Source organism: Madurella fahalii, assembly GCF_045866475.1.
Source record: "Madurella fahalii IFM 68171 DNA, scaffold_1, whole genome shotgun sequence".
In the NCBI taxonomy this organism is placed as follows: domain Eukaryota; kingdom Fungi; phylum Ascomycota; class Sordariomycetes; order Sordariales; genus Madurella; species Madurella fahalii.
This window is the reverse complement of record NW_027263971.1, coordinates 3,981,152-4,002,239: the sequence shown is the minus strand read 5'-3', so window position 1 is coordinate 4,002,239 and position 21,088 is coordinate 3,981,152. Positions and strand designations below refer to the sequence as shown.

The 21,088-nt window shown below is 54.9% G+C and overlaps 6 protein-coding genes across 6 annotated transcripts; 2 read left to right on the top strand and 4 right to left on the bottom strand.

The window, feature by feature from the left end:
- Positions 1 to 337: 337 nt before the first annotated feature.
- UTP11 (Small subunit (SSU) processome component) lies at positions 338 to 1,182 on the top strand (the record flags this gene model as incomplete). The annotated part of the gene is made up of 2 exons (XM_071056667.1): positions 338 to 357; positions 408 to 1,182. The coding sequence occupies 2 exons, from the start codon at positions 338 to 340 to the stop codon at positions 1,180 to 1,182; spliced, it is 795 nt and encodes a 264-aa protein (XP_070912768.1).
- Positions 1,183 to 1,396: 214 nt separating this feature from the next.
- On the bottom strand, positions 1,397 to 3,544 carry MFIFM68171_01244 (Acetylserotonin methytransferase-like protein; the record flags this gene model as incomplete). Its single annotated transcript, XM_071056666.1, has 1 exon — positions 1,397 to 3,544. The coding sequence occupies one exon, from the start codon at positions 3,542 to 3,544 to the stop codon at positions 1,397 to 1,399; it is 2,148 nt and encodes a 715-aa protein (XP_070912767.1).
- A 5,065-nt stretch (positions 3,545 to 8,609) lies between these two features.
- Positions 8,610 to 10,616, bottom strand: MFIFM68171_01243 (Trichodiene oxygenase; the record flags this gene model as incomplete). Its single annotated transcript, XM_071056665.1, has 6 exons — positions 8,610 to 8,811; positions 8,865 to 9,502; positions 9,624 to 9,675; positions 9,731 to 10,093; positions 10,189 to 10,312; positions 10,373 to 10,616. The coding sequence occupies 6 exons, from the start codon at positions 10,614 to 10,616 to the stop codon at positions 8,610 to 8,612; spliced, it is 1,623 nt and encodes a 540-aa protein (XP_070912766.1).
- Positions 10,617 to 12,112: 1,496 nt separating this feature from the next.
- Positions 12,113 to 13,989, top strand: MFIFM68171_01242 (Efflux pump roqT; the record flags this gene model as incomplete). Its single annotated transcript, XM_071056664.1, has 2 exons — positions 12,113 to 13,208; positions 13,274 to 13,989. The coding sequence occupies 2 exons, from the start codon at positions 12,113 to 12,115 to the stop codon at positions 13,987 to 13,989; spliced, it is 1,812 nt and encodes a 603-aa protein (XP_070912765.1).
- Positions 13,990 to 15,057: 1,068 nt separating this feature from the next.
- MFIFM68171_01241 (Transcription factor domain-containing protein) lies at positions 15,058 to 17,603 on the bottom strand (the record flags this gene model as incomplete). Its single annotated transcript, XM_071056663.1, has 4 exons — positions 15,058 to 16,765; positions 16,854 to 17,017; positions 17,145 to 17,462; positions 17,544 to 17,603. The coding sequence occupies 4 exons, from the start codon at positions 17,601 to 17,603 to the stop codon at positions 15,058 to 15,060; spliced, it is 2,250 nt and encodes a 749-aa protein (XP_070912764.1).
- A 2,246-nt stretch (positions 17,604 to 19,849) lies between these two features.
- Positions 19,850 to 20,825, bottom strand: MFIFM68171_01240 (C-factor; the record flags this gene model as incomplete). Its single annotated transcript, XM_071056662.1, has 4 exons — positions 19,850 to 20,032; positions 20,102 to 20,258; positions 20,326 to 20,433; positions 20,515 to 20,825. 4 exons carry the CDS (start codon positions 20,823 to 20,825, stop codon positions 19,850 to 19,852), a joined length of 759 nt encoding a protein of 252 aa, XP_070912763.1.
- Between the last annotated feature and the right edge of the window lie 263 nt (positions 20,826 to 21,088).

Genomic DNA, 21,088 nt, shown 5'->3' with positions numbered 1-21,088 from the left:
CGTCGCTGTCCGTTGTGCCCAAAGTCAGCCGAGACCAGGGGCTGAAATCGCCTATCAATAATTATCCACTCAAACCACCGTCTGAAAGGATCAACATGGCCACAAATCAGGTTCAGGTTTTGTTCAATGCAAGCCCCAAGGGACCAGGTTTGGATGAACAACAAGGATTGCCAAGCTTTGGCCAAGACTGAAGAGCAACCTCCCTTGTCCTGGCTTCTGTGGGGCATCGCGCTGCTTATCTTATCGCAAGTAGATATGATGGTTCAAAAATTTGGCTGCAGCAGCAAGCAATTGAGCAGCCAAACCAGCCCTCTCGCTCAACATTCCCATAACAACAATGTCGTCACTACGGAACAGGTAACCATACTTCCGGATCCCCTCGGGTAGGCAAATGCTGATTCCAGCAGCGTCCAGCGGCGGGCTCACCGCGAGCGGGCACAGCCCCTCGAACGGGCGCGGCTCGGCCTGCTCGAGAAGAAAAAGGACTACCAGAAGCGTGCCAAGGACTACAACAAGAAGAAGGAGGTGCTCAAGTCGCTGCGCCAAAAGGCGGCCGACCGCAACGAGGATGAGTTCTACTTCGGCATGATGTCGCGCAAGGGGCCCGGCTCGACCCTGTCGCGCGGCAAGGCATTCACGGGCACCGTCGACGGCGACCGTGGCAACAAGGCTATGGACATGGACACGGTTCGCCTACTCAAGACTCAAGACCTGGGGTACATACGGACGATGCGGAACGTGGCTGCCAAGGAGGTGCGCGAGCTGGAGGAGCGCTTCATTCTTGCGGGTGGAATAGAGCAGATGGCCGAGGACGATGAGGACGAGGAAAGTGACGAGGAGATGAGCGCACCATCTGCGAGGCCGCAGAAGCCGAAAAAGATTGTATTTTTCGACGCGGTCGAGGAGAGGCAGCAGGCGGCGGAGGAGCAAGAAGACAAGGACGAGGAGATGGGAGATTTGGATGAGGATGTGGACGACAAGAAGGCAGCAGAGGCTCGTCGGAAAGCAGAGAATCTGGAGAAGCTCCAGCGGAAACTCAAAAGCGCCAAGAAGAAGCTAAAAGCGCTGGCAGATGCCGAGCACGAACTCGAGCTGCAGCAGGCCAAGATGGCAAAGACGGCGACATCAGGGGGGATCACCAAGAGCGGGAGGAGGATCAAGGTGCGCGAGAGAAAGAGGTAGCCGGCGGGGTACAGCCGGTCTTGTTTCTTGTCTTCTTGCCTCTTGTCCTTATCTGTCATCCAATTTACCTTCGGGGAGCGATAAATCTGGCTTCGCTCCCCAAGGGGAAGGTTTATTATGCAAAATACCCAACGCCAGAATATCATGACCATGAATAAATGCCCGACCACAACCCGGTATATCCCTCACTTCATCTCTTAGGTGATTATATCCCCTATAGCTTCCCGAGCCCGCAACACCTCGCCAGCCCTGACAGAATCGCCATGAGCGCCTTGAACGCCAGCGTCGCGCACCACACAAAACACTTGAACGTGACAGTCAACAGCCCAATCAACGCCCTCGCCACGCCGGGAATCTTGTCCTTGTCCTTGTCCTGCCCGCTCGCCTTCCCAAACGTGCTACTCTGGCTCTCGAGATCCATCTCGAAGTGCTCCATCCTCTTCTTCACGCTGGCCCCGCTCTTCCCCCTCTTCATCTCCTTCCTCCTCTCCTTCTCCTCCCTCCTGCTCTCCCGCCTGCTCCCCGCGCCGGCGACAGCCGCGACCGCCCCGACGAGCCTCCGACTCCCCCTACTCGTCCTCCCACCGTCTTCCCCGCCCGCCCCTCCCGCCCCTCCTCCTCCGCCGCCGCCGCCCAGGACGCTGCCATTCGGCCCGCCGAACACCACGGGGGGCGGCTCAAACACCTCGACGCCGCCCACGAAGCCCTCGTCGGAATGGGCGACCAGCACGAGGGCGGCGACGGCCACGTCGACGAGGTAGACGGCGTCGACCTTGGAGGCGATGCCCGTGTCGACCTCGAGCCAGCCGGCGCCGGTGCCGTCGCGCGTCAGGCGCGCCAGGTGCGCCGGCGACTCGAGGTGCTCGAGCGTGTACTCGGTGCGGCTGTAGGCCGGGCTGCGCTCGATGGTCACGCAGAAGGGCACCGCCAGCGCCGGGTGCACCAGGAAGTGGTTGCCGCTGTCGGCGTCCCAGACGAGCCGCGCCGACTCCTGCTGCGCCAGCGCCACCGTCGCCGCGTCGTTGGCCCGGTCCGCCGCCAGGCGCGCCGCCGCCGCCGGCCAGAGGTGGGCTACGAGGCCGTCGTTTTCATTGGCGTCAGCGTTGGCGTTGTTATTGTTGCTGCTGCTGGTTGGGTGGCGGCGGCGGAGGGGGTTCTGTTCGAGGGTCGTGACGAGGACTTCTTGCCAGTATTTCTGGTGCTTGGCCGACGTGGTGGAGGGGGAGTGGGCGACGTTGTGGAGTTGGGTGACGTGCTCTGAACGGCGGCTGGACGAGGAGGATGCCCGGGGGGAAGGGGAAGAGTTTCCTGGGTTGGAAGGGGTGTTCGAGGTGGCGATTGCCGTGTTGGCTTTGAAGGGCTTGTTGGGGTCGTAGCGGGAGAGGGAGACAAGGGCAGAGGCCGAGGTTGGGTCGACGCGGAGGCAGTAGAAGGGCTGGCTGGTAGAGGAGGAGAGGGTGTACATGGGTGCGTCCGGCGCCGCCGTCATCTTGAGGCAGTAGTTGTGCGCTTCGAGAGAGGACGCTTTCCAGCCGTTCGTTACCTTCCATAGACCGCGGAGTTCCTCGGTCGTGCTGACGGGTGGGATGACGGCCGGCTCGTGGTGCCGATGCCCGGGCCATCGGCTGCTCGAGTTTGCTGTTGGCGCTGGGCTGACAACCTGGGCACCATACGCCGGGCTCCGCGGGCCGCCCGAGGCGCCGGCAGCAGCACTTCGGGGGGAGTAGAGCGGTCTACTGATAGCTGCCTGCGGGATGTGGGTTGGGCTTGCTTGGGTCGGGTAGTACTCTTGCCGGTCTAGTGGGAGTTCATGATTGTAGCGGGGGAAGATGGATCGGAGTGCCGGCGGCTCGCCGATTGCGGTTCCGGGAGGCACCGAGGAAGACGGTCCCGCTGGCGCATAAGCCAACGGGGGTTTCGCGATAGAGTTCCGGGATCTCTGGCTCGGACTCCGGACCAGAGTCTGGGCCTCGGAGAAGGCTGTCTCGCACCGTTGCGGGACATCAGTCACGGGTTGGGAAGTTGTGGTCTCTATTACCGGGTCGGCGGTGGCGGCGGGGGCAGCGGCGGTCGACGGGCCTACGGTGCTGTCGGCGTAAAACTGCTGCGGTCGGGCATCGAGCGCGTGCTGCCACGGGTTGTTCGAAACTGCTCTCTGCTTTCCCTCCCTGGTGGCCGACGAGTTCCTCCGCACTGACGCATGTCCCCCCGGCCGAGGTGACGTTGCCTCTGCCGAGAGAGACGGCCTTCCCTGGGGTGTAGCAGCCCGCGGTCTTGTGCTCTGAGATCGAGATGGCGGTCTCGGGGTGTTGCTGGTGTTGGGGAAGAGGGAGAACCCCCCGGCCGCATGGGGTGCCGACATGGCGGCGTGGCTATGCTCCCCAGTTTCTGTCGCCAGCGGTGAATCGATCACACACGAATTGGCAGTGAACCTGTCACCGAAACATGATCCCAGATGACACGATTAAAGACGAGGACCGAGTGTGGCGTCCTTCTTTGCGGTCCCTCGGTCGACTCTCACAGCAACTGATGATGGGGATTGAACCAAGGCCGTGGGAGCCAGACAACGCATGGGAACCAATCCGTTTTATTCGAGAGGTTATTAGGGTGTGGGAAGGCAACTGTAGCGGCGGCGGCAGAGAGAACATCTTGGCGGTTCACCGCGTCAATCCCTGGTGAGTATGAGCAGCAAAGGAGCCATAGGCACAGGCGATTCAACCCCTGAACCCCTGTCCTACGTCTCGCGTGCCGTCGTGTGAGCGGTGTAAGCTCTCAGTGGGTGGTGTCGAGTGCTAAGGGTACCTTGCCGGTTGTACGTGCAGAAGTGTGTGGGTGTGTGGGTGTGAGAGAGGGAGAGAGTGTGTGCGTATGTGTGTGTGCGCTTGCGCGAGGATCGCGCGTGTAGAATTCAGGATGGCCTTGGGGAGGGAGGGTCTTGCTCCCCCCTGCTGCCAGCCTATCGTGGCCCTGGTCTAGCCTCATGCAGCGCGCCATTGGGAGCTTGTCTTTCCGATTGCAGCGAGATTCGAGCACGGCTAAGCGCTGGGTTTGAGTCCCCGGGCCGCGAGGGACGACTTGGTCGTTCGTTGGAGCGCTGTGAGTGGACAGGAGGAATGGGTTTCCAGCGGAAGACGGAGGGGCAATCGCGGGAGAGGGGGAGATAGCCGCCCAAAATAGATGGAAGTGCTTGACACCCCTGCGATGCCAGGCCAATCAGCACCCGGATCACCCTGCAGTTAGACGCCCATCAACGACGTTGTCACTCTTGCCTTTGCTTTGTCTGTCCCTTCCCGCTCTCAAGGCAACCCAAGCAAATGGACGAGGCTGGTCCGGCGGCACTTCTTTGGTTTTTACCTCTCTGCGCGCAGAAAGCGGTCAGTCAGCTCCGTGACTGTGCGACTGCAACCCGAGTCTCGCGTCACCGTGACGCTGATTGATCCGTGACGCCTTGTTTTCGCGTGGCCTCCATTGCTTTTGCAAGTGCGTGCCCAAGAGCTGCCCAGCGACTCCCTCCCCGGAATCTTATCATTTGGTTACGGATCGGCGGAAGAACCCTACCTTGTCTCTAAGGCGAGTTTGTGCAAGCTCCGGGGCTAACGACGACGGGAGCCAACGACGATCCATAAGTGCTTCTCTGTAAGCAGCCAGTGGACGGTAAGTGGATCGGAGTAGAAGAAAGTCCCGGACCAGCCTCAAACGACGCATTACTCGGCGTAAAGAACTTGGTTACAGGCCAAAGTGCTGGGGCCGTTTGCAATTTCTTTGCCCATGTCAAGGTTTGTTCTGGAGGGTGGTACAGCAACTGCCACCGTGTCGGCCCGTCCCACACGCCTTCTTTCAGCAGAGTCGGAGTGCAACCATCAATACATTGCTTACCTAGTCAGGCGAACCAGAGCCTCTCTCGTGCATCGGGAACTCGAAAACCCGGTTGTCGTTATGAATAGCTCCCGCCTCCCCGACTGGAAATCTGGAGTGCAGAATGCAATGCTACGGCGTCAGTTTGCACGGCATGGCCGTCGATTATCTATTTCGATTTTATAGCTCCGCATTGATGGTGATACCATTATCGGGATTCAAGTCTGGATGCGACAGGGTACCTCTCACGGGCCCATTCTTTGCACGGACGAACCACAGCCATGGGAATGGGCCGTGCATGATAGATGCTTTCGAACCCTGGACTGAATAAGCTAGTTTCCGGAACAAGGAATCCCGACCTTGATGCACTGGCCAATATATACTGCCAGGCGCGGTATGGGATTGCTGACTGTAGCACCGTCTAAGAATATCTTGTCTTGAGGGGGATGAACTTCTTTCGCGTGGATGTGCCGCTGCATCTGGTGGTTTCACCTCCAGGAAACTGCGGCATACCTGTTATCTGAGACTGACATTCTGCTGCTGGTGGTGCTGGTGCTGATGGTGCTATTGTTATCATCGTTGTCGTCGAAGAGAAGAAGGCAGAGGAGAGCAGAGACCACTTTTGTTTGGCAAAATGGTACCATGAGACAGAAAGAACATATCGCTTCCATTATTTACTCCCCGCAGTGTTGAAGAAAGGGTACCACGAAGCTCCCACAGATAATGTGGCAACAGCCCAGTACTGGACCGTTCTGGCTCGGATTCGGGAAATCTCACTCCAGCTATGGTCAGGTACAGTTCTGCTCCGACCGATCGATCCCTCCCTCTGTATCTGCCACATGGGCTGGATCATCCACTTCACGGGGCAAGCACAACTGGCAAATACCGTTGCCATGGGAGCCGATGATACCGCAATACGGCGGTTGACTTTCAACTGAAATGGTATGGAGTATACTTGGAGGCGATCTTTTCCCAAGCCTGAATTACACGAGCCTCCAGGTTCACCGCCCAAGTACCACGCTAGATAATTGAAGACTTGTCAAAATCATGACACTATATGAAGACGCAAGCTTCCCCCTTCCTACCGTTCCATAGGGTCTTAGTATTTTGCATGTAAAGTCAGCTGCCCCAGCAGCTTAAGAGATCGCAAATGTCCATACAGTCTGCCGTTTGATTACGTAGTCGCAACGTGAGGACTAGTAAAATGGTGCAGAAACACACATCTACACCCACATACTTATCAAAACAAGGGGGAGGGCAGAAGTAGCTAAATGCCAGATAGAGAAGATAGACAAGACAGACCAGGCGACACCACCATAAATTCGGTCTCTGCAGCCTAAACAGGGCCAAAACAATATACGCAGATAGAGCTCCCTCTAGTCAGAGGGAGATCGCTTTGTACTTGAAGAAAACTCGTCAATTGAGCCTGCAATAGGTATTGAAAAAGAGCACTGAATTGATTGTCATGTCTAAGGAGCAATAGCCAGGACGGCCCTACTTACAGTATAAAGAAAATTGGGCCTACAGCAAGTTCCAGCCTCTAGGGCGCTATCCCAGTAAGTATAGCCCTCTGATTAGAGGGACCCTATTCTCTAAGGACAGTTTTCCCCCACTCATAATTCTATCCTATGCTTGCCATAGCTCAAAGACTGTATATTCTAGTCGAATAAGCTTATCTAATAGAATTCTCAGAGCCCCGGAGCGGAACCGATAACGGCATTGCCAACGTAGTATAAGCTTCGTGACTGACTAGGTGAACCGTAGGGGAGTTACTTCCTGGAAAGTCAACGTACCCCGCTTGGAGAATCGCAGTACAACTAACTTGTTAGGAGTAGCAACCTGTTGGCCGCTGACCCAACCAAGTTTTAGATCATATATGCTTTCCTGTAGTTGGTTATTGGGTTTAAAACCAAAATCTCCAATTTCATCATCGGTTTCGAAATAACAGTTCTTGAACCAGTGTTCCACGTCGCTAGGGGATTATATACTTAGCCCCAGAGTCAGACTATTACCAGCTATGTTCTAGGTAGTTAAGATCGTAGAGCGTTTCAATATTGCTCAACTGATGACGGAGTTATTGTTTGACATCCGCGATGGTGATTCGGTCTATTACAACTTGAACAGGTGTGTGGCCGGGCTCCTCTGTTGACTGAGCATGTGCTCCAAGTCATTTAGGCAAGATGCCTGCAGTTTTAGTCGACCGAAATTTCCCTTCCCGATTCCTCCGCCCATTCTTTGCAGACTAGAGCCTAAGAAACCAGGCCGCGCTTTTCCCGTGCAAGGAATCCCAGGACCATGAGGCGTATCTCCGACGGCAAAGGAAGACCAGTTAGTGTAACATGATCGCTATGGTAAATGTAGTTCGGTGATCAATGGTGATGGAGAGGCAAAGAGTCTGACAATGAGTTCTGTGCTGTACCGGTGACTTTTAACAACTGTGAGGCATGTCCGTAACCGTAGCGGGAGCAGGGCTGTGGCTTGCGACAGTGTAAAAGGTCTCTGCAATTGTTCGATTGAGGGACGAGAAGTATCGGCTTTTTGTAGGAAAATGAAAAGGTCAGTTTTCATTCGGCGGCCCGACTAATCTCAGGTCCGCATACCTGGTTCGGCGGGATGTACGCTTGGACTGTCCACCCACTTTTTGTACACCCGTGATACAGTGATACTTGTGGAAGCAAACTGGAAGCAATTACAGTAGTTGGTAATGGCGGTTGAGTGTGGAAGAGGTTGTGGCTCCAGCCATGTGGCAAGCAAGTGCCCAAGGTGGGAAGCAAGGCAGAACGACGGATCGTAGAGCAGTCCCTCCTCAGCTGCGGATATTTAACCTACGTATCTTATTACCAGATGACCAACATCCGTCCTCCATCGTTGAATACCATATCAACTAAAAGAACGAGGTCGTGTCCTGAGATACCAACATTCTAAAGGACGTAGCTCATCCCTGAGCATAGGTATCAGATTAGAGAGGGTTATAACTAACAGCAAAAGGACTTCTCCACAACCATATTAACTACCGCTTGACATTTCCTTCCAGAACTTGCAGTACAAGTTTGAATGAGGCCACCTTATTGTCCGACCAGGCATCAGCAACAGAACACTGTATTATGTACACTGTTATAATACTGCTTAGCCGGATATTATGATCTCAGTTAGTTTCAGCGCTGGTTGTAATTGAAGACAGCAATAATATAGACTTTACTTTCCCTGCTAGACAGTCACTACTGCTGCCACCTTAACCACCTTGACCCCTATATGCTGTGCTTGCAGCAAGTAACATGGCTATGTCTAGCTAGTTGATATTGGTAGAGTGCAATGTTCACAATGGTCAAGGTAGTGTTAGTTATGGCAGACGCGGCGTTCCCACTGATGGATATCTGACACCCTGTAATGGCCTCTACCTAGACATTGTATTGCAACTACTAACCGGTCCTCTTCACAGGTACAAATGTGAATTGCACAACCACGGCTCGAGGATTAGTTAACCAGGGTATGCTTTGCCGTCAGGGTTATTTGGTCTTTCAAGTGGTATCAATACTAGTAGTTCATTCCCCTTCGGAATGATATCGATTCTTTTATCCCGAGACCGCAATCCCCTCACGGGGCGCTTCATCAACAATAATGGCTCTTACACCCTTGCTACCCCACACCGGGAACGGATTGAAAAAGTCGTGGTCCCAAGCGATATCCGCTTCGGTGGTCTCGTACAACTGCATCCGCGGAAACACGCGGTGGACCAACAACGCGAGTAGTAGATAAAGCTCGCAGTATGCAAGACTGAAACACATATTAGTTCGGGAAAATCAACAAGAGGGGTATCTACGCCTTACTTGATGCCAATGCAGCCCCGGCTCCCCTTCGAGAAGGCGAGAAGGGCTCGATCGAGTTCCTTCCTGTGCTGATTTTTCTCGTCCAGCCATCGTTCGGGGATGAACGAGTGCGAATCTGGGTAAATGCTCTCGTCGTGATGCGTGATCACGGCCGACATGCCGACTGCATATCCTCTTGGTATCACATACTCAACCTGAGTCGGTGACTTGCGGCCTTTGGGAGTCCAAGTGCCACGATACACCAGGTCTTCGCCTGTCGCGATGCGAGACGTCCGACTCGCGAGACCGTACGAGAGACGCAACCCTTCGTGGATGACAGCGCCTAGATAGGGAAGCTTCTCGAGGGCCGCCCACTGCGGCAGCTGGCCGGAGCTGTCAACAACGCTGCGGACTTCGGCGGTCAACTTCTCGAGGATCGCTGGCTTAGTAAGGAGGTGGTACGTGACGACTGTCAAGGCCCAGCTGACGGTCTCTGTGCCTGCAACAAATAGAGAAAAACCTTCCTCAACCAGACGCTGGAGAGTCTTCTCACTCGGCGGCAGATCCGACTGCAACACGGAGCCAAACACAGTCCTGCCGTCGTCAATGCCCTTGTCGACGTTGGCTTTTGCTCTCTTGACGTAGTTGGGCATGTCGACCTAACGGTGCATGAACGGTAAGCATCTGATTTGTGCTACACCATCATTTTGTGTGTGTGTGTGTGTGTGTGTTTGAGAGGGGGGGGGGGGGGGGGGGGGGGGTAATCAGTTGGGAACTCACAATCAACACATTGAACAACGTCTCCATGTCTTCTGAGAGGCGTTTTGTGAACCTGTTTCGCTATTAGCAACGACTGTTTTTGTATGACGTCTCAGGAAGATGCTTACATGGCCATAGCAAATCCCGCGTGCCGCAGCCACGGAAAGAAGCGGAACAAGTATACCAGCTTCAGCTGCGCAAACAAGGGCTCTCGGAAGTTTGGCTCCCAGCCTTTCTGCGCGATCAGACCGAGGTTTTCTCCTAGACAGTAGCCCGTGATCACGTCTGTGGTAAACAAACTGAGTGCCGTGGTTACATCGAACGGGCCCTCTTTCCCAACGGTCAAGATCTTTTCGCAAAGGCGTTCAGCCAGGTCGCGGACCGTGGGTTCCAGCCGTGAGACCTGGGCGCGGGAGAAGAACTTATTCAGTGCATTCCGCCGCATTCGGTGGACGTCATGGTTTGTGGTTGAGAAAGTTGCACGCTCAGCGCTAAGACACCAAGGGAAAGCATGGTCAGCGTCCTGGGCTCGATGTGAAGCGTACTTATGAAATAGTATACACGTCGAAGTGTTGGGGACTCTTACACTCCGCTGCCCCTGACTTGGTGCTCGGGTTTGTCGCGCTTCCTGCTTCCTCCAGCGTAGATTTCATCGATGAAATGGCGATCGTTGCAGTGCACTTCGTGGGGATTGATTCGAACAAGTGGGCCTGGACGTGCCATGTCAGCTGCTATCTTTTGGCTGGAGGAACACTAAGGGTGCATCGTACCATATTTCTCGTGCATCTTCTGGATTTCTCTGGTGTAGCGGCCAGACCTCACCAGATCGTAATAGAGTTCTGGCAGGTATGTTGCGGCAGAAAGCCATGGTCCCGGAATGTGACGCAGGGGGTGGAAGTAAAGATTGTAGATCACCCTGGCCAGCTGGTAGACAATCCAAGTACCCGCACAAACAAGCAGAAAAGATTGTATTATGTTGCGCGTTCCAATAGAGAAGGGGTCCTGGAAGGACATCTTGACATGCTCTAAGAACGGCAGACGTTGCTCCATGGCAGTCCGATATGGCATGGAACGGGCCGAGGTTATTGCGCTCTCCGGGAATCAATGGAAATCTCCAAAGGCAGCATTCACTGCGCTACTGCCTGACAGACAACTTGAGACGGACAACAGACAACGGGGGTAGGGTAGTCTGCAGCTGAGAAAAGACGGATGCACGCAAGTACCTAAATGTGATTATGGCCAAGATGGCTGGGCGGGGATTATGTCAAACTCTCTCGCATGATTCACTTCAGAGGTGGACTCACTCCGACTCTGCTGGCGAACCGGCGGACTGGTCCCCTTGTGCTAACCTTAGCCGAGCCGTATGGGAATGCGGCATTACGGATATGAAATGTTTGGCTTGACGTCTATTGACGGGTTATGAAAAGCATAGCGCGAAAGTGGCTGTACACTCCCCCAGGCCCGATATCGCGTCGGCCGAGAGCTATGAGCGTGGCTACTAGGGTCTCTAGGTAACCCCGATGATCATGCAGGAGGGTAGTCCTTCGGCAATCACGGGACACGCCGCCGCTGCGGCCGATCCTGTCTGACCGCTTCGCTTCGGCCTCGAATCTCCAGTCTATGATGAGACATCCCAAGACCAGAGAGCGTCGAACTAGAAGCAAAAACATAGCGATCCCTCTTGTCGGGATGCGGAACGTAAGCGCGTCTTCAGACGACATTTCGTGAATGTTCGTCTCTGTGATGCGTGTCATTCTCTAGCCGGCCGTCGGCAATGTGCCATTGGCTTAGCGGGACCAATGAGATGTCTTCGGCCGAGATTCCCACGGCTCTCGGTGCATGCGTCGGGCATAACTACCGACCTTAATGATTGGAACCAAGCAAGTGCAACCATCGGTCCGTAGCGGCACAGGCGGCGGCAGGTCAAGCCGAGAAAGGTAAGCGGGGGTACCTTGCTTGAAGTACAGTGCACTAACAGTACAGTACTGCACTCTTCCCAGATAGCCACGTGTAACTGCGATCGGGCTGATCGTGCAGTGGGATTACTCTCAGTGCTCCCGAGCAGGCGTCAGCTTCTAGCAGACTGTGCCTCACTGTTGAATCGTAGGTTCGTGTTGTAGTAGTTGCTGGCTTGGCGATGAGGCGCGCAGCTGAGCGGCTCGCTGCTGAAACACTCGACCAAAGATGGACTACATGGTGCCTAGTTTGAATATGTTAGATTAGGTAGGTAGATCGTACCTGAATGGCGGTTGGCTTGTTGGCTGAGGTGGAGAGCAAAGTCACCCTCCCATTTGCCGCGTTGTTTTTTCCTGCCAAACGCGGATGCAAGAGAATAGGTACACTACCATTGCTACCTTACTTAGCCACCGACCTAAGTATTTTCCTTTCAAGACTTAATTCCAGCTCCCCTAGGGCTGCTGTGTGCCTGTAGGGCCGGCCGGTTTTGTCTCACCGCCAGCAGTAGTATCCTGCTCGCATCAATTTATCGGCCCTGACGTTCCTTGCTCGAGATGGCCGACTCGATAGCTCACCCGCCCACTGAAAAGACCACCTCCCCGGTCGTGGGGAGCGAACGCAAACCGCTGCAAGGGCCCGAGTCTGCCCCAAAGAGTGCAGTAGTACCAAACAGCCAGGACAACAATGTCGACAGCCACGCCGACGACGACGACGACGACAACAGCAACAACAGCAACAACAACGACAACAATGATGAATCCGAATATCCCAGGGGGCCCAAGTTGTGGCTCGTCATCCTCTCGCTGGGGCTCGCCGTCTTCCTCGTCGCCCTGGACCAGACCATCATCGCGCCGGCCCTGGGGGCCATCACGACCGAGTTCAACTCGATCAAGGACATCGGCTGGTACGGCGCGTCGTACCTCCTGACCATGACGGCGCTGACGCCCATCTACGGGACCGTCTACCGCCTGTTCGACATCAAGCTCACCTACCTGGCCGCGCTGCCACTGTTCGAGCTGGGCAGTCTCGTCTCGGCCGTCGCGCCGACGTCGACGGCGTTCATCGCCGGGCGCGCGGTGGCCGGCCTCGGCAGCGCCGGCATCCTGTCGGGCTCCTTTGTGATCCTGGGCTGCGTGCTGCCCCTTAGGAAGCGTCCGGCTACGTTTGGCCTCTTTGGCGCGTTGTGGGGGGTCTCGTCCATCGCGGGCCCGTTGTTGGGCGGCGGCTTCACCGACCACAGCACCTGGCGCTGGTGCTTCTACATCAACCTGCCCATCGGCACCGCAGCCATGCTAGTGATTATTCTGTGCTTGCGCATCCCGCAGGCCAAAAAGAATGCGATTAAAGAGTCCTTCGTCGCCAGGCTGGCACAGCTTGACCTGGTCGGCGCATCCATCTTCGTCCCGGCTATCGTCATGTTGCTGCTTGCTCTCCACTGGGGAGGTACTGAAGTCCCTTGGGGCCACTCCAGGATCATCGGGCTGCTGGTCGGGGCTGGTGTCGGTGCCGTTGTCTTCGCTGGTGTGGAGATTTGGCAGCAGGATAGGAGCCTGGTTCCCCCACGCTTCTTTAAGAATCGCAATGTTTTTTCGGCCATGGCTTTCGCCATGTTCTACGGGGCTTCGTTCTTTCCCATGATTTACTATTTATGTAAGTTCCGCCTGTCTTTTATACACCTAGGCCGCTCGATCACGACTGATTCAGGTCTGCTGCAGCCTTATACTTCCAAGCCGTACAGGGCGACAGCGCTGTACAGTCCGGTATTAAAATCCTGCCATTCTTGGTATCCATGGTCATCAGCTCGATCATTAGTGGCATGCTCGTGACGGCTTCGGGCTACTACAACCCTGTTATCCTCTTTGAGACAGCCCTGCTCACAGCCGGCGCTGCACTGGTGACGACTTTCTGGATCGACACGCCGCTGAGCAAGTGGTTCGGGTACCAGGTGGTGATGGGCTTGGGCACCGGGGTCTGCTTCCAGGCGCCCATCATCGTGGTGCAGAATGTACTGCCGCAGGAGCTGATCCCGCAGGCCACGGCGTGCGTGCAGTTTTTCCAGTCGCTCGGCGGGTCGGTGTTCATCGCCGTGGCGCAGACTGTCTTTGAAGACGGCCTCATCCGCAATTTGGTTCGCAATGCCCCGGACATTGATCCCGCCATCATTGTGAACAGCGGTGCCTCGGATATACGACACTTCCTGGAGCAGATGGGCCGTCTGGATGCTGTAGATGCCGTCCTCGGCGCCTATGTCATAGGGCTGCGGAATACATACTATATCAGCGCCGCTGCAGCCGGCTGTGCTTTCCTCGTAACTTGGGGGCTCGACTGGAAGAGGATCAGGAAGGCGGGTGAGAAGGATGAGGAGGTGACGGTTGCGATTGAGCAGTCGGATGGGACATTGGATACGGATGCCACGCGGATCGGGCAATAGGCTTTTGGCGCCGTAGTGGTAACTACAAGCTATAGACACAACGATTTCATACAATACCTACCTATTTCCATTGGTTCCACGGCGTCTCGCTAAAGGCGACTTTCAGGTCGGGACTGACCGTATTTGGACAACCCCGGGTTTGGCCGTAACGGGAAGATGCAGGAGAGGGGGGGATGGAGTGAGGAGGGAAGCCCGGGGGGGGGGGGAGGGTGGTGTGTGTGGCTCACCATTGCAAGGACGATACTACCCATGACATGACTAGTCTTACCGCATCTGCTACGATTTTTCCGTATGTTTCTCTCAGCCATTGCCTTCCAGAGCACACTCAACGGCTACAGGATATCAACACAGGGAAAGTGCACTACTGGTGCTCGTTGAACGAATACGAACGACCCAGCGGTCGGCTTGCCAGGGGAAAACCGCATCTCGCTCTTGCGAGAAGCTTCTTTAGGGGTTCTGCTCTTGCTGCATAAAGTATGTAACCCTGCTGTGGCACGCGAGCCGCTTACCGTTGCAGCGCAAGGGTTTTGATCCAAGCGTTTAAATGACTTACCTGCCGACATAACAGTACACGTGGTGTGCTCGGGTTAAGTGATTTCCCTCGGCCCTCTATTCCGGCACAACTCTAGGTGTACGGTACATAGCTGGGGGGGGGGGGGACAGGGCTCGTCCTGTTACATGATGCTAACCACTTTTAACATTCTGCGGCACGCAATGCTACCTTGAAATGACGTGACTGATTATACATAGGTTGGGCTGTCAAAGGCAATGCCAGATACCCACCCTGCTAAGTCCTGCACCTTCTTACTACCCCCTTGCAATACCTGTAGAACTTAGCGATCTATTGGACATCGCCTAGCCTACTATACTAGGTAGTTAGTCTTTCCAAGACCAGTGACAGATGATCGGCGTTGTACTCTCTACATCAAGAACGGAACTAAGTGCGGTTCGAACTCGCTTGTTTTTGCCCGTTTGATCGAGGGGTTTTATACAGTACGTAGCATTGACAGGGGTTTGATGTGAATTCTTGGTATTAGGTACTCTATCCATTCCGGGAGGGATGGGGAATCAGTGGCCAGAATCCGCTCTATGCGCCGTCCAGTAGTCCATCTCCTGTGAGTACGTGCTAGATGTTTCAAAGGGCCAGTTTCCCATGTCCCCTACCACCAGCGTCGGGCTTGTAGACATGAAGTCATTCACCGAACGCAGATCCGCCATGTCTCCAGTAATCCAGGAAGCTGCCTCTTCCGCTGCCGACGTCCCTCCCATAGTATCGGAAGCTCTTGTAATCTCTCTAGCCGTAGCCGTAGTTGTTGGTGTTGTCATGCCGCGGATTTCCAGATTTTGGATCAAAGGCGCCTCGCCCGCAGTGGCTGATATTGCTCCCCTCTGAGCGGCTAATGTGGTTGCTATTGCTGTGGCCCCATCCTGGTTTCGGATCATGACCCCGTCGTCAAGATCCATTTCGGTACCTGTACGGCCCATGACCTCTGACGCTTTGCCCAAGAGCCGGATCAAAGCGCTTGCTGCGACGTCCGCCATACTGCTTGCCTCGGCGAGCATTTTAAGACGCTTGAGCGCGCCCTTGACGGCCTGCAGGCATCCGGGAAGGGTGATTTTGCACGAGCCCGCCTGCAGAGGATCCGGCCCGAGCGCACCGGGCGGAGGGATATGTTGTTTGGGACATTCCCCCGGGAATAGTGGATCTGTGGAAAGGTATGTGAGAGCAACGGCTGCTTCAAAAGTCGACCAGACGATGCTGGGTAGACGCGTGTGGCAACCTCCCATCAAGGCATGCAATTGCGTGATGGCGTCCAGAGAACGCAGTGCCGCGGCGGCCAGTCTCTTCTTTTGGCAGCCCAGCATCAGTGATTTGTACGGAGCCAACGCCTCGGGCCGCCGCAGGAGCAGCGGCCGAAAATTCCAACACATCGAGTCGTAGATGGCAATGTGCAGCAGCATCCGCTGCAGGGGCAATTTCGGAAAGCGCTTGTCCCACGTCTCATCCGGCTCTTTGAGGGCGAAGACGGGCGGCAGCTGCGAGATATACTCACGGCAGAACTTTTCGTGCCGCTCCTCGGCCGCAATCATGTCGTACTCGGCGCCCTGCGCGGGGCCGTTCCTGCGCCAGAAATCTGCCAGGTCGGCTTGGAGGAGCCGCTCGGTGAAGGGATCCGGCGCGTCGAGGCTCGAGGTTAGGAGGACATTGTCTCCTCCCCCTCGGAGGACGTGCACTTGTGGCCGGTTTTCGGGGCACAAGGGTCCCGGGAGGAAGGGCGGGCGATCCAGCTGCCGAGAGAGCAGGCTATCCCAGATATACAGGGTGCAGAACGTCCGGCGTTCCATTTCCCTGTCGACTTTGTCCGTGGCCCTCCGTGAGCTGGTCGCGTCGCAGTCCATGCCAACATCTTGGGCAACACGAATAGCGCGGCTCAGCACTTCCCAAAACACCTTGGTCTTCCCCTCGATATGGCATTGGAGCCCAAACAATGTCAAGTGCTGGACCCGGATCAAGGATCCCCGGCCGTCTGCCGCTGTGCTGATCGCTTCGAGGTTGTCGGCCGTTTCGTCGCAAAGGTTGCGGATATCTGAGAGTAATATGCCGCGGATCCTGTCGAGGGTGTAGCCCGGAGAGGGGAGGAAGTGCAACGCGTAAGAACAGATGCGCAGGATGAAGATGGCAAAGTCAACTTCTGCTACCAAGGTTACCCGCTCCATCATTCGCCATCTTTGGTATTTGGTTAGGAGCCAAGGGGTGTGTACCAACTGCTCTATCCTGTGCAGCCAACGGGGTTAGACCTCTCGCACGCAGTGTTGGGTGGTTGGGGGATGCAATTCGTAATGAAACTGGGTGCAGAACTAACCAGTTCACCTCGGTGACAAAATATTGCACCAGAAAGTCTAATATCTTGGGATCGGGCATTCGCTTGAGGATTCTATGGACTTCTTCGGCGGCCTCGGGGATAAGGGTTGGACAGCTAGCACTATTACTCCTAGTAGCGGTAGTAGTAGTACCGGCCAAACCTAACTGGAAGCGAGTTAACGTTATTGCGGTTGGCTTCATGTTGTACAAGGTACCACGACGTCTTTGGGTGAATAGGACCCCAGAGGGTAAGGCAAGAGAGGTATTAAGCCAATGCAACTGCAGTGCTCACCCTTTGGATAAGGGCCAGCGTGTTCCGGCCGCTGTCTTCGAAATAGCCAAACGACTCAGCGAGTGACGGACCCGACCAGGGCACAGCGGGCATTACGGATTTGATGTATGCATTCCACTCATTCCGCGCGCTTAGTGACCCGCCGCTGGCTCTTCGCTTGGCACCCAAGCCGTCTCTAGATCTCTCCTCTATCGGGTGTTCGGGAAGCGCGATCGGACTCGTCGATTGGCTTGCCGTTCTGGTGCCGTTGGAGTGGTAGACGCAATCCTCGGTACATTGTCGCCGAGCACAATGGTTGCACGGGTACTCCCGGTTGCACTACATTCGGATGATTAGCCTTGGTGTACGACGTTGGGCGGACTCGTATATAGGAGCTTAGTAGTAGGTATCCAACCTTACCTTTTGTTTTCGGGTATAGCAGGGTATACACGACGAAATGACTCGCTTTCGAGAGCTCATCTTTTGATAAAGACGAAGAGGCACACCAATACTCGTACAACCATTACTCCAGGCGCCAGGTTTGGCTATAGGGGGGGGTTCTCGGTTTTATCTAGAGGCCAATTACCTTAGGTTTGGCGGTAGGGATCAAATGAAGTAAGCCACCTACGTCGGTAACGGAGGCTGCACCGAAACAGGACGGGACCGGCCATGCGCTGCGCCGCACATCTGCGCGCTTACGAGAGTTCCAGGGGCTATAGCGACACCCCGTTGCCGCTTGGGTAAACAAGAACTCTCAGCGGGTGTGTTCTCAAGGCTAGAGAAACGGGGCGCATCGTGGCTCTCGTCAACAGAGCAATATCCGCACGCCCGGCGCAGACGCAGCATCATCGAAACCGCCATTCTCTATTTCGAATATGTCCATGAGGTGCCCTACTTAGTGTTTCAGTGCCTCGGCGACACCACGAACATGTCCCGAGAACCTTATCATCGTCCATTTCTCGGAAGGATCTTTAAGATTTGCGTTAGATTGTGGGGCCCATGCCGGGGTAGCAAGTGCGCATGCAGGCTTTGTCGCTGTCGAAGCGATTTCTTGGTGCTGCCTTGTTTTTGCATAATTATCTCTCGACCGCATCTATACGAGCGGTTTTGGTAACATGATGGTCGGAAGAGCGCTCCGGACGGCTAATCGGAGGGCTTTCGGTAGTCAGAAGTAGAGTATACGGCTTGTTATCCCTCCGAGATGACTCGGAACTCACCGCTTTCTCCATGGGCGGCCTGCACCTGCACGCCTGGAAGCGATGTGTTTGATCGGTTTTCATCAGGATGATTGCGCATCCCCGGCAGAGTATTGCCTCGGCGGGGTAGTACAAGGTAACCCCTTTTCCAAAGTATTGTATCGCGTATGCTCAAGCGCCCGGGGAGCCTAACCGGATTTGGCCGCGTTGGTGTGTGTGATCGGAGGTGGAGAGGAGAAGAGGGGAGACGTGCCACAGCGGCGTGGAAAACACATGTTCGTACGTGGTACAGGGACAGTACCTTCTGGAAAACAACCGCCACGCTAAAAGCGGGATGGCTGTCGGCACCGGGAGGATCCTTTCCTTGGCGGTCAGAAGTCAGAATCCCCCTGTGGGTGGCCTCTTCGACGATTTGGGTGGAGATGGGCATCCCGTACGGTACACTAGTACACTTACGGCCAAACCTAAGATCAGCAGTTCTCCATTGCATATAACGGTAGTACCGGCTCTCGACCCGGCCATGTTGCTTTTGCATGGTCTTCTGCTGTGGTCTAATTGTCGAGCGGCAGCCTCTGCTAAGTGCTGACAGAGACGCGGATGCCTCTGTGTACATCAGGAGAACTTTGGATTGGCGTAGGATTTCGTCTGGAAATTGCTAGAAAAAGCTACCTAACCAGTCAAGTACGTCATTGGCCCGCCGAAGGATCGAATTCGTGATCCTAAAGCTGGTCGAGTGTAACTTTTTTGTCTTGCCTGCCCGGCAAATTGCCCGAACGAAGTCCGACGGGTGGGTGGCACAAGAAGTGGGGGTTGCAACTCGCGAAGCACGAAACAGCAAGGCTGAATTAGCAAGACTTGGCGGGACCAGTGGATGACTGCCAAGCAACTGATATGCTGGCGTCGATTGGATGAGTGACTGAGCTGATCTTTTTATATTTTGAATGTTTTCTAGTGACTAGTGTACGTTAACTAATGTCGGTTGGGTGCCAACCAATGGTTATGCATGCGATCGCTGCGTGATACAAGATCCTGTACGTGTACCTTTAAGGGTCCACTTCAACGGCCTATGCCTTATTTTGACCACGCTAGGTTACGCATTGCAGCGGGTAATTAGCAAGAAACAATCTAGTGGCTGTCGGAGAAGATGGCTTAATCATTTTTTGTTTTTTTTGTTGTGGGGGGGGGTTGGGGTTGGGTTGGGGTGCTGTGGTATACTGTATGGAGGGGAAAGGAGACTGGTCTTGGGTAGTGAAGGAGTGTATTTATTGATACGCTAATACCTAAGGTGGTTACCACCGACTTATCGCTATCCTCGACACAGTCCGGTAAATCAAGGTCTCTTGGCTAACCAAGATTTGGCTGCAACTGCTGGGGGCGTCTGAATTGACTTGCAGATGCAAGAGCGATCTCCCACGAGGACTTGATGGTTTCCCCGCCATCCGCCCCCATGTCTCGGTTCCTTGGGTACTACTACAACGTCGGACCGATACATGGGCGTATGCACCCCAGGAAGCCTCAGCCGCTAGTTGCCTACCAAGGAGAATCCGTCCCATCATAGACATTCGTTCCTTTGGCGTTCTCCCAGCCTTTGACGAAAACCTTCGGGAAAGTCCCGTTGGCGTCCTTCCGGTTGAAGATAATGTCTAGCGAAGCCTTGGCGCCCTGCTCTGGGGTCAGATCTGCGTCGCCACCTCCCAGATCGGTTTTCATCCACTAAGGAAAACAACGTTAGCATGCGTCACCTCATGCCGAGGATGGGACCGGGTTCGGAGCGCCGCTTACACCTGGGGAGAGCGCCATGAACGTAAAGCCTTCCTTTTCGTACTCGAGCGCGTACTGGACGGTAAGCGCGTTCATGGCCGCTTTCGAGATCTTATACGCGGGGCAAGGAGCGCCCGCAACATGACGAGCTAGCGTTATAGAGCCTAGAGTAGTTGAACTAGATCGCCGGGTCAGAATTGCAAGGTTCAAGATGAGTTGACCCGTGGTAGGCCTATCGTCCTTACATATTGACTACTTTCTTGAGGGTGCCCTTTCGTAGAAGTGGGATGAACTCCCGGGTCACCCAGTGGACTCCCATCACATTGATGTTGAAGCTTTCTTGAAGGTCATCCCTTTGAGCCTAGCTGTTAGTTGATCAATCCATCATGGCCCAAAAAATAGCCCAGGTGGGGCTAGACGCCCAAAACACTTACATGGTTTGGATTCCATTGAAAGCCCAGTAGCACACTCCAGCATTATTGATCAGAACATCTAGCCCCTTGTCTCCTAGCACGGTTTCGACTTCGGCTGCTGCTTTCTTTATCGAAGCTTGGTCGGTAACATCGAGTTTGACAACGGCAACCCGGCCAGATGACTGCTGAACAAGCTCGCTCAGAGCAGGAGGAACATCCCCTCGCACTGTTCCGATGACTTTGCCGACCTGAGAGGTTGGCAGAGAAACAAGCTCGCGGACGAGGGCAAGCCCGAAGCCTCTAGAGACGCCAGTGATGAGGAACGAAGCCATTGTGGTTGCAATGCTCTAACCAAGGACGAAGCTGTGGAAGATGGCAGTTTTGCTCCAAGGTAGAAAAATGCCACTGTTATGAGAGGGCGAGGAGAAGAAATGCCTTTTGGCAATCACCAACAAGTTCAGATTTGTCAGCTGGAGACGGTTACATGTTTAGGCCCTCAATTGGTTGTGTTTTGGGCGGCACTTGTTTTGGATCTGACAGGAACATTCCGCTCGCTTCTATTGGAGGGCGGTGCAGTTAGAGGCACCAACGCCCG